Source organism: Bactrocera oleae, chromosome 2, assembly GCF_042242935.1.
Source record: "Bactrocera oleae isolate idBacOlea1 chromosome 2, idBacOlea1, whole genome shotgun sequence".
Classification (NCBI taxonomy): Eukaryota; Metazoa; Arthropoda; class Insecta; order Diptera; family Tephritidae; genus Bactrocera; species Bactrocera oleae.
Window position 1 is genome coordinate 810510 of NC_091536.1, and position 16507 is coordinate 827016.

A 16507-nucleotide genomic window follows, 5' to 3' on the forward strand; every position below is an offset into this window, starting at 1 on the left:
CTATCGCTCTCCAGTTTTGATTGATTTAAAAAAGCACCTGTATTTTATTATGCAGTGTAACAATACAAGCAAATCTTTATAATAGCTGTAAGCAATTCTTCCCCTTTTGAACGAAAAAAATGATACTAGGCTTTTGTAACCTCTATTTCAAAGATTCTGGCATTTTATTTGCAATATTTAACAAGTAGGTTTTGATGTTTCATTGCAACTAAGTTTTTAAAGCAAAAAACGTAAACTTATATTTTAAATAAATTAGATTAGGATCGCATAGAAAAAGTTTCTGGACTTTTCTTCGCTGTCATAACTCTCCTCTGGTGTCCTCTTGATTATACCACGTAGAATATTCAAAGTGATAATTTATGAAAAGTGAGGTAAATTTTGGAAAAGTAAATACATATATTTTATTTATATAATTGTAGCTATTTTATTGAAAAGTTTTTTCTATACTATGTACATATGGATTCGTCCAGCATAGACATGAGTATACGAGTATCAAATACCAATGTACAAAGCCCCACTAAAATCGTAATGAATTCCTTGATGTTGATCACAACACCCTCTACAAGACACATTTCTTCGTTATTGCGAATTCGATACAATAAGGTATGGACGGTATATATATATATATACATATATACATATATATATAAATGCGAATGCACATACTACATCAACTCCATTAAAGATAAAAAAGCATCATGCCAACAGCAACAATAACAAATAAACACTGATACACGTAGCGGTAGAAATCAACATAATACCAGTAGGTGAGTATGTGGCTAAATGAGCACGATCGGTGGCCCTACGTTCGCTCCACCAACGTTATGCTGACGTCGTCTGTGGTAAAAGTATAAAAACCGAGAATAACGTTCGCGATACTTTTCCGTTTCAGTTCAGTCTGCACCCAACTGCGGAGTTGGCAAGTTAAGTTTCATTAACATATAAGACAAATTTGTGACTCATCGACGGTAAAGTGTGGTACATTTGGTCTACATTAAACGCGTCAATACGATTAGCGCTCGACTACGAATATTAAATACGCGAAGGTGTGTAAGAGCTGTTTTCATTCGGTTGACTAACATTGTTATTGTTTTTTTTGATTGTTTTGATTGTTTTTTTTCTGCATAATATAGTATTCAAGTCAAGCACGAACTAAAAAAGATGCCAAGTTACCCTTATATGAATAATTACTTGAGACAAGAGTAAATTTGGAAATTTTAAATTGTGGAACCTGTTGTACACCGTAAAGGGCACAGTAAGTGAGATTGCAACATTGCAAAGCAGCAGCAGTTGGCCATTTCGTGATTTCTTGCTAATAGTCTAGTCAGTCGAAATTTTGAATGAACAATCGCGATTCGTACTTTTACTTAAACTTCATATGCATTTACGCCTATATATGTATACATATGTACATAAAAATAACTCCGCATTAATGCCAGAGAGTTATATAAAATATTACATTTTGATTGTCCTAATAGCAGGACAAAATGTAATACATGCAATTTTTTTAATTTCTTATCAACTGATTTTACATCAGGTATATACACAAATACACGTATGTATATATTATTTATTGTATCTGCACGCGTATGTATGTATGTACATAGCCAAAAATTCGAAACTTACGTGATTTGAATTGCCTTATAATTATATAAGCTCTCCAACATATATACATTCGTAATTGTTAAATAAAAACGGGATTATTGGTTTTTATTTAACACGTGGCTTATACAGATGCATAATCCTATATACTTACATACTTGTATGTATGTAGTCAATAACTAAAACACATTTTTTGCATTTTTAATTGTAGCCAAATCAGTGTGTTACTTTAGTTTTGTTACACATTGTTGTTTTTTGATACCCAATTAAAAAATGACACTTAAGTAAATTACTCATAATTTCCGGAAGTTTGATTCTAAATATAATCAACAGTATATTACTATTTATTTACTATCTGCCGCCCAAATACAAGTATTTAGCACGGTTTCATAAATAATCATGCAGGCTAATAAGAACATATTTACCTTCATACATGCACATAGTACCTTTTATCATTTATTATATATCGCTCCACTTGAAATGAACAAAGGTAAACAGTGTTTCTAATGCCGTAATAAATGCCGCTTATGGGGTTCAGAATTTGCTGTGTTTGTTGTATTTCTATGGTCTACGACTCCAATAGAACGGTTCTTATTTGAGACTTGGGAACGCACTGTAGTCTTCATGAATCAAATTAGGTTTTGTTTTATTAATAAGATACAATTTCATTATTCTTTGTTTATATCCGATTATATAATAATTCGAACGCCCATTTGACAAAAACACGGCACAAACTATAAAATGTGATAATAAACAATAATAAACAGAAACAACTGATATAATAAAAAAAAACAAAAACAACGTATTAACCACTCTACCAATATTTAGAATAACATCATTTTCTAAATATGGTGAACTCCCAAACTCCAACCAGTATTTACCCACTTATGTACGCATGTATTGTATGTCAATATTTAAATAAAAGAGACATTATAAAGTGCTAAAAATTAAAATATGCTTTCGTAACGTTGAATTATCCAAATTTTAATTTATACAAATAATAAACAAGTTTTACTTTTACAACAGACTTGCAAAAAATTAATTTAAAAACTTTATAGATTATCCATTCTTCAATCTCATTCATGTCTTTTGGCTTTTGTTACATCATTGTCATCCTGATTACAAATTTTTATACCATGAATAGGATATATTAAGTTTGCTACGAAGTTTGTAACATTCAGAAGAAAATGTCAGAGGTTGCTAACAAAAATATATGTATAAATGATCAGCATAACGAGCTGAGTCGATTTAGCCGTGTCTGTCTGAAATTGTATCATATCGATCTGAAATTGTATGAAAGCATACTGTTGGTCTTCCTTTGTCCGTCCATTATAATTGTGCAAAACGACTTCAAAAAATCAATTATTAACTAAATGAGCAAGTAAATACGATATAGTGAAAAACTCAAAATATTTCATTAAAAATATGCAAACTGTTTTATTTACTTTTATTGTGCGCGAACAGGAATCACTTCAATTAGTATAAACAAGTAAACATGTTTCGTTGAAAAATGATAACGGTTCTCTTGTCTTCTATTTCCTGTGTGGCTACAAAACCAAGCATAGTGTTCCCCATAAATACAAAGGAAACAAAATTTAAAAGTAAATTTGATAAAACCGAACTGCCCAGTAAATGCACAAATGCACGTCTTTGAAACTTTAATGGCAAGATAAAAAATATGTGTTGTAATGCTGCTGAATTTAAAAAAAATATCAAAACCTTTTGGTGAAATGAAACATCAAAACATGTTTTTATTTAAATAAGATATTTTCAAACAACAAAATATTTATAATTCTTTCTTTAATTTTTTACAGAAGTGTTAAACCAGTTGAACTAGTGACCCAAAGTTAGAATGTGCGGTAAGTAATAGCTGTGAATAGCCAAATAACTTTAAGATTTATTATTCTAATCATGTTTCCACCTTAAAAATTAAAAGAACGGTTTTCGATTAATAACTGTACAAGACAAAGTTACAAACAAGAAATGAACATTCAACATATAATACAACCTGACAACTTCTTTTTAGATGTTTGTATAATTATTTGAAGAGGAGGTAAAGGCAGACCTTTATTATAAGTATTCAAACAGACATAACATTAAATTACTCTTAAATTGATTAACGATAAATCTCAAATTTAGATTTGAGCGTAGATTCGTCATAACACCATCGCAAAGTAAGATTTAAAAAAGTAAATTGTACCTGCCTTTTTATTATAGTGTTTCGACACTAAGTTTGCTTCTAACCTTGAATCTAGTCAGATGAAGATTGCGTTTAAAGTATTATTCAATTGTTAACTAAAAGTTTAAGAAATCCTGAATTTACGCTAATCTGAGTTCTGCTAAAATTCCTCTTCCAAAGATACTATCAAGTCGAATAGCTTAAAAATATATTTATAAAATATTTAAAATAATGCTTTGTAGTAAATGAATAGACTAAGGCATAGAGAGAAACAATCAAAAGGAATCTTTTCTCAAAACAATATTAAGAGTTCAATAATGCGATTGTAAAAACTCTGTAATATAAATTATATTAAGAGTCAAACAATATTTTTTCTCAAAACTGTACTAAATCACTTTTCCATGTATGCGGTGACAAGATTTATACAAAAATTTAAAACCGGTTTTTCACTAACAGTATTGTATTAATGTACGGTATGTGCGATTTGCCTGCGTGGCTTCTTACTTGTTCACTTGCTTTACGGTACTAGTTCGTACCGGTGTCACCTGTGTCATTGCGTCACAACGATTTGACATTTTTCGAAATGAACTGGTTACCTCAAAACCAAATGTAAAAGAGTAAAGGCGCATTCACATACAACTTTCCTTGCTTTACGTGACAGTTCATATCGAAACAACGAAGCGCAGTCTTTGCTTTCAGTGTTTCTCCCTAATAAAAATTGCGATCGTTGCTTGGCAAAGCATAAAAATATGAGAGTTGCCAACATTGTGTTTGGCGTGGCGTTTATGTGAACATACTCTAATAAAAGTGTACATCGAACTTTTCTGTCAAATCAAATGTAGGACACAAAGCGAAGAAAAAGTTGTATGGTAATTGGCCATAAGTTATCAAATAATTCAGTATCTCTAGAAATGATGAAAAATTTCAAAATATAAAATGAACTATTGAACTTTAACAAATAACTTGCAGATGGAGTAAATTCGTACATGCCCATGTAATAATTGAATATAAAACACTAAAACGAGTTATTTTTTTGATCCTCGGAGGTTTGACTTCGTCTAATATCTCAAGTCGGTTATTTCCTACTTCTAGAAAGCCTATGTTATTTATCTTTGTAACAAACGAATGCTAAATAAGTATTTCTTATTTTAATTTTATTTCAAAAGGAATATTTGCTTATCTGAATTACCTTACCCCCAAGTCCCGTCACGAAGTTTTGGACTTGCTTCTAAATGGATTAAAACGTTTGGAATATCGTGGCTACGATTCAACAGGTGTTGCTATAGATTCACCGCAAGCCAATGATATTGTAATGGTGAAGCGTTGCGGAAAAGTAAAGGTTCTAGAGGATGCCATAGCTGAACGTAAGCTTACCTCACTAGCCGATTTATTTAGGAACTGAAAATGCATATAATACTAACTAATTAAATCAATTCCATATAAATATGTAGATTTTAGTGGTAAGGAATACGATGAACCCGTGATGACACATGTCGGTATTGCGCATACTCGTTGGGCTACTCATGGTGTACCGTGTGAAACTAACTCTCATCCACAGCGATCCGACGACGAAAATAGCTTCGTTGTAGTTCACAATGGCATCGTTACCAATTATAAAGATGTAAAAACATTTTTGGAGAAGCGGGGCTACGTTTTCGAATCAGACACTGATACAGAAGTTATTGCTAAACTGGTACATCACTTGTGGAAGAAACATCAAGGATATTCGTTTAGAGAACTTGTGGAGCAAGTGATCCAACAACTGGTATGATATGGCTAACTAATACTTAACAAAAGCTGAGTACTTAATATGTAATCATATGGGGCCTACCAACTGTCTGAAATGTTTAACACATCTGTAACTGTTTTAATGTTCTTGTAGGAGGGTGCCTTTGCAATAGCAATTAAGTCAAAGCACTTCCCTGGAGAATGCGTGGCTTCCAGACGTGGTTCACCGCTACTTGTTGGTATTAAAACGAAGACACGCTTATCCACTGATCATATACCTATTTTATATGGAAAAGGTAATTTGATTATTTCACCTATTTATAATAGATTGTATGTATATTACAAAATTGTTATTGTATTACAAATGTTCAATTACTCAACTCTTAAAACAAACTGGCAGCAGGATAATATGTCCTCTGATGCATGACCATTTGTACCGCGCTTCTTCCTGTGGTGGTGAAATGTTTTTATCTCGTCAATAACATTTTAGTAACGAGTAGATTTCTGGTAGCGTCCATGCCTTCGTTTTTCTCTAAACAAGTTTTAAGTTTTTAAACCCTTTAAAAAAAATCTTTGTTTATTTATTTTAGACAGTAATTTGTTATTTGAGCCATTTACAATAGTGAAACTAAAATTTATAAAATAAATATTAAAATGCTAATAAAATAGAAATCTGTATCATTGAAGAAGCAGTTAAGAAATGGCATATACATATATAACACATATACATATGTACGGGTTTTAGAGACCATTTAAAAATATTCTTTCTGAAATCGCATATATTCTTCTATTTTTTTAAGTATTTGTTGATCGCAATTTTTCTGCTAATAATAATGTCTATATTAGTTGAGTTCGATTCGCCAATACACGTAAAAGCAACAACAAAATTATCGAGTTGAATTCGTACAAGAGAATAATGGTTCGAATGACAAATAAAAATTCAAAAAACTATTTTTTTCTTGTATTTTAAAACTGAAGACTTAAAATCAAGTGTAGTAATTTATAGAAAACAAAAATAAAGAGTTACAGCATCGTGTTTTAACGCTAAAGAAGAATTTCTCCACTAAGAAAGAATCATAACACTATTACGCATGTCTCAGAAGGCATGTTAGTGCAGGCATGGATGCACCACAAGTGCTGCCGGTTTGTTTGAACATCTGATATAGTGTGTTCGATTCTCTGGAAACTAACGTTTGTCGAATCGAAGACAACTATTTTAAATATTGATTATACAAATGAATGTATGTACATACTTATCTAAGGTAGGTAGTCAGTTATACAATACTTTGCATTAAGTAAAATTTTGTATACGTTTTAATGATGTACATAAACCTTGTTTGCATACATATTTACGTTTTTAATACTAAATAAATTGTAAATTGTTGACTTTTATGAAATTTGTTTCTTAATAACCTCTCTTTTATGTACTCTATACACCGATATTTTATAAATTTCTGGAAACTATGCGCATAATCTGTACATGTATGTTACAAAACCCTCATCTTTTGAAACCGCTATCCAATCCTACTACTTGCCTATCGTTTTCAACTCTATTTCCTACAAACAGACGAAAAGTCATCGCAAACTTGTGAAAAAGGTACCTCGTATTCATACCTGAATTTCTAAACATACATATATGTATATGTACATATGTACGTATCGCAAATTGGTTGCTTAATTGTTGGTAAAGGTGCATTAGTTTCTATAATATACTAACGTTAAGAACAAAATAAGACAGCATGTCCTCTTAATACAAATACAGCAGACAAATACTTACTTTATTTCAGTGGCGTAGCAAAAGGGGGAGGCGGGGCGTATCGCAGCGGGTGTCACCTTTTTTGGGGTGACACTCACCCGGTCTCTCAAAAATAAATCGCTAGCACAAAAATTTCAAGCCAAAGCTAGAAAGAAGAAATTTTTATTGTATAACAATTCCTTTTTTGTCTTAGTAGTGCACCGAATGCCACCCAAGTTAGCTACGCCACTGCTTTATTTATAATTTAATAAAAACAAATAACTCTAATATGCAACTAACCACGCTTTAACCTTGTTAATTTTTTTGTAATTTAATATAACAAATAGTAAACTATTTAACCTACACACTTTTACAAGCAATATTAAATTCTACTATTTCTTATGTTCCTATTCATACATGTAATATATTATATTTACATACCTCCATATATTGCATGTGTGTATTATGTATTTAGTTAAGTGGAATGGAAGCTCTTCTAATAAACTTTTGTTATGTAGTTATTAGGTAATTGATATGAGGATTATAGAATTATGGTTTATTACTAGACAATATTCCGCCCAATATATAAAATTAATTGATTCGTTTGCGAATTCTCCACTTTACCATATACACATATATTTATACAGTGAATAGGGTATATTAAGTTTGCCAGTTTGTAACACCCAGAAGGAACCGTGGAGATCCTAAATGTATACATAAATGATCAGCATATCGAGCTGAGTAAATTTAGCCATGTTCGTCTGTCTTTATATACGCGAACTAGTCCCTCAGTTTTTGAGATACCGATATGAAATTTTGCATACGTCCTTTTCTTTCTAAGAAGCTGCACATTTGTCGGAACCGTCGATATCGGATCACTATAGCATGGATTATTATCTAAGGCGATGGTGCAATCAGAAATTATTCAGATTGGAATACTATAACATATGGCTGCCATACAAACTGAACGATCGGAATCAAGTGTTTGTATGGACAAATTTTTCATGTTAGGAGAAATCTTCACGAAATTTAAATTATTTCCTGAGACTATTGTGCAATCTCCGCATAAATTTTTCAGATCGAGTCACTATAGCATATAGCAGCCATAAAAAATTAACGATTGGACCGAAGTTAACGTTTTTACTTGTTTTTATTTATTTTGACGAAGCACCTACATATAGATATGTATGGTATTTGTGGTATAGTCAGTCATGATAGTCAGAGTTCCAATTTCAGAGCTAATATCACATATATAATTGTATTAGCAGTTATAAATGTTTATTTACTTATATAATATATTATAGTACTAGACGGGTTAATTGTCACTATATCAGTACATTTCGTACGAATTTTTAAATTCAGCTTCCATTTGCAAACTAACTTAACTTGTTAACTAACTTAATACTTTCATTTTTAATTTTTGGAAAAATGTGCAAACCTGCAATACTGCGAAAACTGGCCGAATCCTGTCGCAAACCACCAAAGACACAGAGGCATCCAAGACAAAAGGTAAATCCACCTAAAATATTTAAAAGCAATCAGTTTATGCACTTCATTTACATACATACGCAAGCATAGCTATTCAATCGCTTTTCATAGTTGTGTGGTTAACGCCGAAACAACATTACATAATCACTCGAAGTTTTGCACCTCTAAATTCACAGCTTTGCTGTTCGAACTATTTATCCACAAATTATTAAACATTAACGATGAATCAAAACACTAGTCCATGGCATTGAACAGAATTGTGTGCTGAAACTGTAAAAACTCATACGAATTCCACTTCACTTGAAAAAAGCTAGACGTAGTTAGAGAATACTCGTATATTTGTTTTTGTTTTTTCAAACATTAGTAATGTCAGATAACTGGATTTCCATGGGAGAGTCAATGAATTACTACATTTACTCTTAAGCGAACTTGCGCTAACTGTGCGCTCTCTGGAGTTTCTGTCCTCACTAGGAATAGCATGAATCTACTTCATCATCAGACTCGTTTGAGTGACTGGTCATAGCGGAATCGCTGGAAACTGCAAACCACATGGGTATATGGGTGTTCTTGTCCCGGTCACATCAGATTTGGACCGAGTTGGATCACCATTGGCGTCTTGCGGTCTAGCACTGGACCAATTGATCTCGCGTGCGCTTAGCAGGCGCTGGTGACCCGCTCCTGTGCGACTCCAAGATATTTCTGGTCTAGAGTAGAACACAGGAGATCTACTGAACCACTTTCCCTTTGTAACGTTCATCTTGCCGCAATCGTAATGGTTCTTACTGGACACTGTTCTATAGGCATTCATGCGGTAAGGCTACAAATCTTATCGGACGCAAGTTGCCAAAGTTGTATGGAGGAGGGTATCATGTGGAAACATCCAGACACTTTCTCCTCCATTGTCCAGCCTTAACAAGACCGAAGTTGAAGCATCTCGGCAGTTTTTGGCGACTATACACTCAAAAATCACTCAAGAACTAATTTTAAAATAATAAACTATTACTTGTATGTTACCCTTGCGAAGCCACACTAGCACGGAATAAATAATATACACCCGCCGTGTCGTATACTCATCCCAGATTTGTAGCAGTTTTTGCAGATAGTATGAGCAAATATATATTCATGCATAGAATTGCTCGTTATGCCATAGTATGGTTTTTAGATATATATTTATCAGGGGTGTTGTAGAATCCAAGACAGACTTGCGTCGTTGTCAGAATGGCAAAGCAATTCATTATCGACTGAATAAAGACGCATTTGGGTGTTAAATTACGTTTATTGCGTATTCTAAATCCTCCTAAAATATTTGAATTTTTTCCATAAACTCAGTAGTAATGACATTTTGTAAAATATTCTTATGCTTTCCCTATAGAAATAAAGATAAATTAAATCGTACCAATAATATAAATTAATTTCTTAACTTCCTTATTTCTAACATTTCAAATCTATCAGCGACTATCCTCTTGCTTTGTTTCTGATAACAAAACCGATCAAATTGGTTTCCGTGGCACCTAAAATCTATACAATTTATCAATCTATATCGAACGTCAAACCAATGATATCTGAATTCATGAAACCTACTACATTTTTTTTATCGGTTTCAATTCTTATTCCGACAACTATCAGGTCCTACAACACCCCTGTATATTTCTCCAATAATTGGTAAGCAAAAATTGGCATATGCATAAAATTTTTATTTAACACACTCTTGCACAAAATCATATGGTACATTGGTCTATATTTAAAAATTTCTTCTCTAAATTATATTTAGATTTAATTTGTGATCTTTGACAGCTATATTTTTTATATAGTCCTATCATAAGTTCTGTTCCAATTTCAGGCCGTTATAACAAAAACACTAATACATTTTTAGTAAAGATAATTTTATTCCAAATGATCACTTTGCTTTCACATAAGATCTCAAACGATTCGGTCATTGATCAATAGTAGCACAGTTTCTATTGATATTGACGGCGCAGCTCGGACCAAAGGTTTTTTGAAACTCTCCCAATTTCTGTGGGGTATTCGACTGGCCAAGATCTCCAACTTTGACCACAAACTGTAGTCCAACGGATTCAAATCTGGACATTCAGAAGGTGTAGATATGAAACCAGGAGAATTGTTATTAAGCCACTGCTGGGTGATTTTTGTCTGGCTGGAGATTCAATGCTCTTCATCGAGAAAAAGAGTATTGCTTAACTGCTTTACCACGTCTTCTTAAACATCCTACTGGTACGCTTTTGCCCCAGTTTTAACCTCTTATTTGCAGAAGTGAAGAGGTGTAAGTCTTTACAGGAGACTTATCACCAAACCATTACAGCAGCTAGATGGTGACCACGTTGAACTTACAGAATAACATTTTTTGGGTCCATTGACGTTTTTGCGTATTTTGCCGTTTTGCTTTATAAAAAGTTCTTCAACAGTAAAATTTTTTTTTCATCTGTTAAAGGGATACTTTCACAGCCATTGACTGTAAGCCACTGAAGAAACCGCTTGCATCTGTTGGGACTAGTTTGCTTCAAACGCGTTATCTAAAGATGACCAGTTCGGCGGCGGTTAGCTTTTATGGGGAGGTTATCTCGAATAAGTCTTGACATCGATCTGGTCGATATATCCATTTCTCTTGACATAATTTTCTGTTTTCTAAGGGGATTTCCGCTGTGTTCTCTCGACATCTACCGTTGTACCGGTATGAAATGTGCGTTTTTTTGTGAAAATTAAATACTAATTTTAAATGGGAAAGTAAAAAAAAATTCCATGCAAAACTGATTTCACAAGTTGTTTAAAACTGAAATTGTAATTGTGTGAGTAACATATGCTAAATTAAAATGCCTGTCTCACTAAGTTTATAACAAGCAATTTATTAAGAAACATCGAAACCTTAAATACGTGTTATTTTTCCTAAGATCAAATGTAAATTATTTGTTCAGTTTATTCGTCTATTTTGGAGACCGATGCAGGTATACTGATTGAACGAAGCCGTATCGTTGTCGATCAAAAAGGTACATATGTATATAGCGCGCCGGATTGCGGTTGTAATCGAAAACTGTTGAGGTGGTGCTTGGAATAGTGATCGAAGTGTAAAAACGAATGTTGTGGACTGTCCTGTTGTCCATCCTTTTTGTTGAGTAGGGTAGTGTACAGGTACGGCGTATTGTGTGGTGTCGTCTACTATGGTGTTTTTCAATTTGTAGTGTATTGGTGATTATGGGGTGGGCAGTATTAGGGTGCGCCAGTTTTTGCCGAGTAGAGTGGTGTATATGTGTAGAGGAGGCTATCTCATTTAAATCCAAGTGTTTTTTCAGTTTTCCATTTTCCACACTTTTGGATCTTTCTTTTGGTTTAAAAATGTTTGTTGTGGAACATTTAACATGGCTGCCATTTACTTTTGACTCAAAGTATCATCTTCATCCAATGTTGCTTGCAGTTCGGCATCTTAAAACTTTTTCTTCATTTCTCACATCAAAATCATTATCTCTGAACCGTTGGAACCATCTTTTGCATCTTGCGTCTGATAGAGCTTGATAACCATATGCTGCGACAAGCATTCGATGTGACTCTGCAGCACTTTTCTTCAAATGGAAACAAAAATTAATGCGTTTTGCAAATGAACACTTTCCTGTACAAAATTTGGCATTTTCAACACAATGAAAAAAATATGATATTGTATGGAAATGACTTTAAGGTTATTGAATATCTTAGACATATGTCCTGCCAACCAAACAGAAAACAATTAAGCTCGTTTACAACAAATGTTCCCTACCAACACGTTTGTGTCTTAACGCTTCATACCGGTACACCAGATATGTTCATTTTTAACAGTGAACTCTGTTATGAGCATTTGATTGTCAATTATTGCTACCTCTTTGAATAATCCTTTGTAACGAGCCATAGAAGATTTCAGCTCACGTAAGTAATATCGTTTACACGATATGAATCATTAAAAATGTACTTTTGAGCTGCACTGAAATGTCTACTCTTTATTGATGTTCTTATGAATAAATTAAATTTTAACAGGTTTTTCACTATGACTATAAAGCCAGCGTTCTCTGAGGGAAAATATAATATTTCATCTTCGCTAAGATACTAATTAACCAGCAGTTCATCAATGTCATCAAATACCAAATCATCAAAACCATCGCCATCATCATGTGCCAAAAAAGGGAATTTTCCTAAATTTGTGCTATTTTCAATTGCTCTGACCAGTAAACTTGCTTGTATCCAAAGAATATTTCTCTAAATTTGTGAGTGATATAAACATATTTCGCAAAAATTAAATCTGACAAATAAAATGTAAGTCCAAAAATTTAGAATCGCGCAGTATGGAATAAAATCGGGGAAAAAATTAAACATTTTTTAATTTCATAACATGGTTTGATCAAAACCGTGTAAATAGAATTAGGTGTATGTATAAACAGACACTGCATACAAATTATAATAAAAAAGAACTGCACTTTTTTCTGTGAATTTGTCCTCGTTGTATGCCTTGTAACAGAATTTGTGGTAAGACTAAATACACATATCTACTGCATCTACTCACACTCCTTGAAGCACATAATCCATTTACATATATATGTATATTACACACTCGTATATACAAATACACCCATGTGTCGATACATATGAACATGTATTGTAAACACGTTTTAATGCCAACGCTAAATTGCAACCATTTGCTTGTGCTTCCGCTTTTCTTTTGATAACGTTCAACTTAATCAAAAAGAACAACGTCCACATGGACAAACTCGTGAATTGCCAGTGTTGCCACGCACCGAAAGCACATCCGAATTTATGCCACTGGAGGAAAAGGAGGTTGAGTACTTCTTCGCATCGGATGCCTCAGCTGTCATTGAACACACGAATCGGGTCATTTATTTAGAGGTAATGGTGTTACGAATGTATATATGTACATGCATAAGAAACGACTTTAAACATTTTTATGTTGCAGGATGATGATGTGGCTGCTGTTCGAGATGGAACATTGAGTATCCACCGTCTGAAGAAATGTCTAGATGATCCACATGCACGAGAAATTACAACATTAAAAATGGAAATCCAACAGATCATGAAGGGCAACTACGACTACTTCATGTTGAAAGAGATTTTCGAACAGCCCGAGTCAGTGGTCAACACCATGCGTGGGCGCGTGCGATTTGATTCCAAATCAGTAGTACTGGGAGGTATTAAAGAGTTCATACCAGAAATTAAGCGTTGTCGTCGGCTGATGTTGATTGGTTGCGGCACATCATATCACAGCGCCGTAGCCACTCGACAACTACTCGAAGAGCTCACTGAGTTGCCAGTTATGGTTGAGTTGGCGTCCGATTTCCTGGATCGCAATACACCCATATTCCGTGATGACGTTTGTTTCTTTATTTCGCAGTCGGGTGAGACTGCCGACTCTCTGATGGCCTTGAGATACTGTAAACAACGAGGAGCTCTCATTGTCGGTATAACTAATACAGTCGGAAGTAGTATATGCCGTGAATCTCACTGTGGCGTTCACATTAATGCTGGACCTGAAATTGGTGTCGCCTCAACAAAGGCTTATACTTCACAATTTATTTCATTGGTGATGTTCGCTCTTGTTATGTCTGAAGATCGACTTTCGTTGCAGCAACGTCGTTTGGAAATCATACAGGCGTTATACGAGCTACCAGAACGAATTAGACAGGTATTAAAGCTTGATAGTCAGGTTCAAGAATTAGCCAAGGATCTCTTCCAACATAAATCGTTACTTATCATGGGCCGCGGTTATAACTTTGCTACTTGTCTGGAAGGTGCACTGGTAAGTAAAGCTGTTTCTTTATTTTAAATACTCTAAATGAAGTCGAAGCAAAAAGTTTACAAAATAATTTATTCACTTATCTATTGCAGAAAGTAAAAGAATTGACATATATGCATAGTGAGGGTATCATGGCAGGAGAACTTAAACATGGCCCATTGGCGCTCATTGATGATCGCATGCCAGTTATGATGATTGTTTTGAGAGATCCAGTTTATATCAAATGTATCAATGCCTTACAACAAGTAACGTCACGTAAGGGCTGCCCAATAATCATTTGTGAGGAAGGCGACGAAGAAACAAAGTCTTACTCATCACGTTCGCTGGAAATACCACGCACAGTAGACTGCCTTCAAGGCATTCTAACGGTCATCCCGATGCAATTGCTCTCATACCATATTGCCGTGCTGCGTGGCTGTGATGTTGATTGTCCTCGTAATTTGGCGAAATCTGTAACCGTGGAGTGATGATTTGCGTCCAATTGTTTATATACTTGTATTTAAGATATTTACTTATATACATATATTTGGCTGGTTTTTGTACACTTGCTATTGCACTTATATACGTGTAGGTTCATATACCATATACGTATGTACATATAATTATATATTAATTGATTGATATTAACAGTGATTTTATGTACATATATTGCTTTCCTTGAATATGTTTTAATCTGTTTTCTATAGAGCTGGGCCTTAGAATTTAAAAACATATTTACACAATTTTAATAAAAAAAAATTTACAAAAATGATTTTACTCTTTCCATCTATTCCATTGGCAAATTACGTATGTATATCTCACAAAACATTACGACAGTATTAAAATGGTATTAACAACAATTAAATATGTATATGGAATACAAGTGGGAAGTTATTGGAGACTTTAAGATGGTGTGCTTTTTGAATGGAATGCAAGGTGTATATACTAAATACTCCTGTTACCTTTACATGTGGGATAGTAGAAATGATGTTGCTCACTACCGCCAAAAACATTGGCCGGTACGTACTGATTACGAAGTGGGAAAATGCAATAATAAAAGGGAAGCAATTGATCTTCAACTATATCAATGCTGCCATTGCGTGTAAAGTTGAGTCTTATTAAATAATTTGTAAAGACTCTTAATCCCGAGTCAGAAGCTTTCAAATATCATCATCGGATGAAGAATACCTATATTAATTTAAAGATATTAGTGGAACTTCTTCAGAAGAACAAGGAGCTCGCTTTTATCAAGATATAATGAAATTTGAGAGATGTTACCAAAGCCGGTATACGGGGGACTATATTTGAGGGTAAATAAGAGAAACTTTTACGAAACATGACCGGAAAAGTAAAAATGTTAATTTTTAAACATTTGGAGCCTATTGTAAGAATGAATCCAAAATAGATAATATATTATTAATAACGTAACTTTTAATATATTATTAATATGTAAAACTTTTGTGTATTTTTATTAAGTTGAATTATTCTTATTTTGAGGTATAAAAGCAACAAAAATATGATATGCATAACTCGTGCGCAAAAATGCTGTAGACCGGTTATATTTTATATATTTATATTTAATTTATTTTCTATTTTATTGTCTTTTCTACTTTAAAAATAATTCTCTTTCTCCTCAACTGTAAGTATTTTTTATTCTATTAAGCTGCTCTGCAATCGTTAAATTCCCACCCTTTCATTTTATAGATTTTGTATGCGGGTTGTTTTTTAATTGGAAGACTTGCATTTACATTTCGATATTCATCTCTGCGAATTATTACTTTTTTTAATAGTATAGCTTATTTAGGCCGCTACTGAGTGTAAAAAACACCCTTTAGATGTTTAAATTTTGTGTGCTTAATATTTTTTTTTGTCTATTTATAGAAGATGATGCTGATTAAAATCCAAATTTTATTATTCTCATACCTTAGCAAACTTATTGTTGACAACGATTCCTATACCGCAATATAACCAAATATTTTAATATTTCAAAACACTAAAACACTTGCTTTAA

General features: G+C 33.3%; 1 protein-coding gene and 1 long non-coding RNA gene across 6 annotated transcripts; both read left to right on the forward strand.

Annotated features, from left to right (window-relative positions):
* The first annotated feature begins 871 nt into the window (after positions 1–871).
* Gfat1 (Glutamine:fructose-6-phosphate aminotransferase 1) lies at positions 872–15268 on the forward strand. Of its 5 annotated transcripts, XM_070106160.1 has the most exons (11): positions 872–1046; positions 1134–1255; positions 3417–3461; positions 4948–5145; positions 5233–5546; positions 5664–5805; positions 7077–7106; positions 8730–8753; positions 13456–13613; positions 13681–14520; positions 14610–15268. In XM_070106160.1, the coding sequence occupies exons 3-11, from the start codon at positions 3455–3457 to the stop codon at positions 14982–14984; spliced, it is 2088 nt and encodes a 695-aa protein (XP_069962261.1). In that variant the 5' UTR covers positions 872–1046; positions 1134–1255; positions 3417–3454; the 3' UTR covers positions 14985–15268. The 5 variants fall into 5 exon arrangements, with proteins under 5 accessions (XP_069962261.1, XP_014096822.1, XP_036229641.1 ...); XM_014241347.3 differs by lacking the exon at positions 1134–1255; XM_036373748.2 differs by lacking the exon at positions 1134–1255 and having other exon boundaries at positions 13492–13613.
* LOC138855894 (uncharacterized) lies at positions 8762–13082 on the forward strand. The gene is made up of 2 exons (XR_011395038.1): positions 8762–12641; positions 12750–13082. It is a non-coding gene; the product is annotated as an uncharacterized lncRNA (long non-coding RNA).
* Positions 15269–16507: the final 1239 nt, after the last annotated feature.

Bases quoted from the DNA above. Each gene is read 5' to 3' on its own strand.
- Gfat1 (XM_070106160.1), top strand. The intron at 5,806-7,076 runs GTAATTTGATTA...TCCTACAAACAG, and splicing joins ACCTATTTTATATGGAAAAG to ACGAAAAGTCATCGCAAACT. The intron at 13,614-13,680 runs GTAATGGTGTTA...TTTATGTTGCAG, and splicing joins ATCGGGTCATTTATTTAGAG to GATGATGATGTGGCTGCTGT.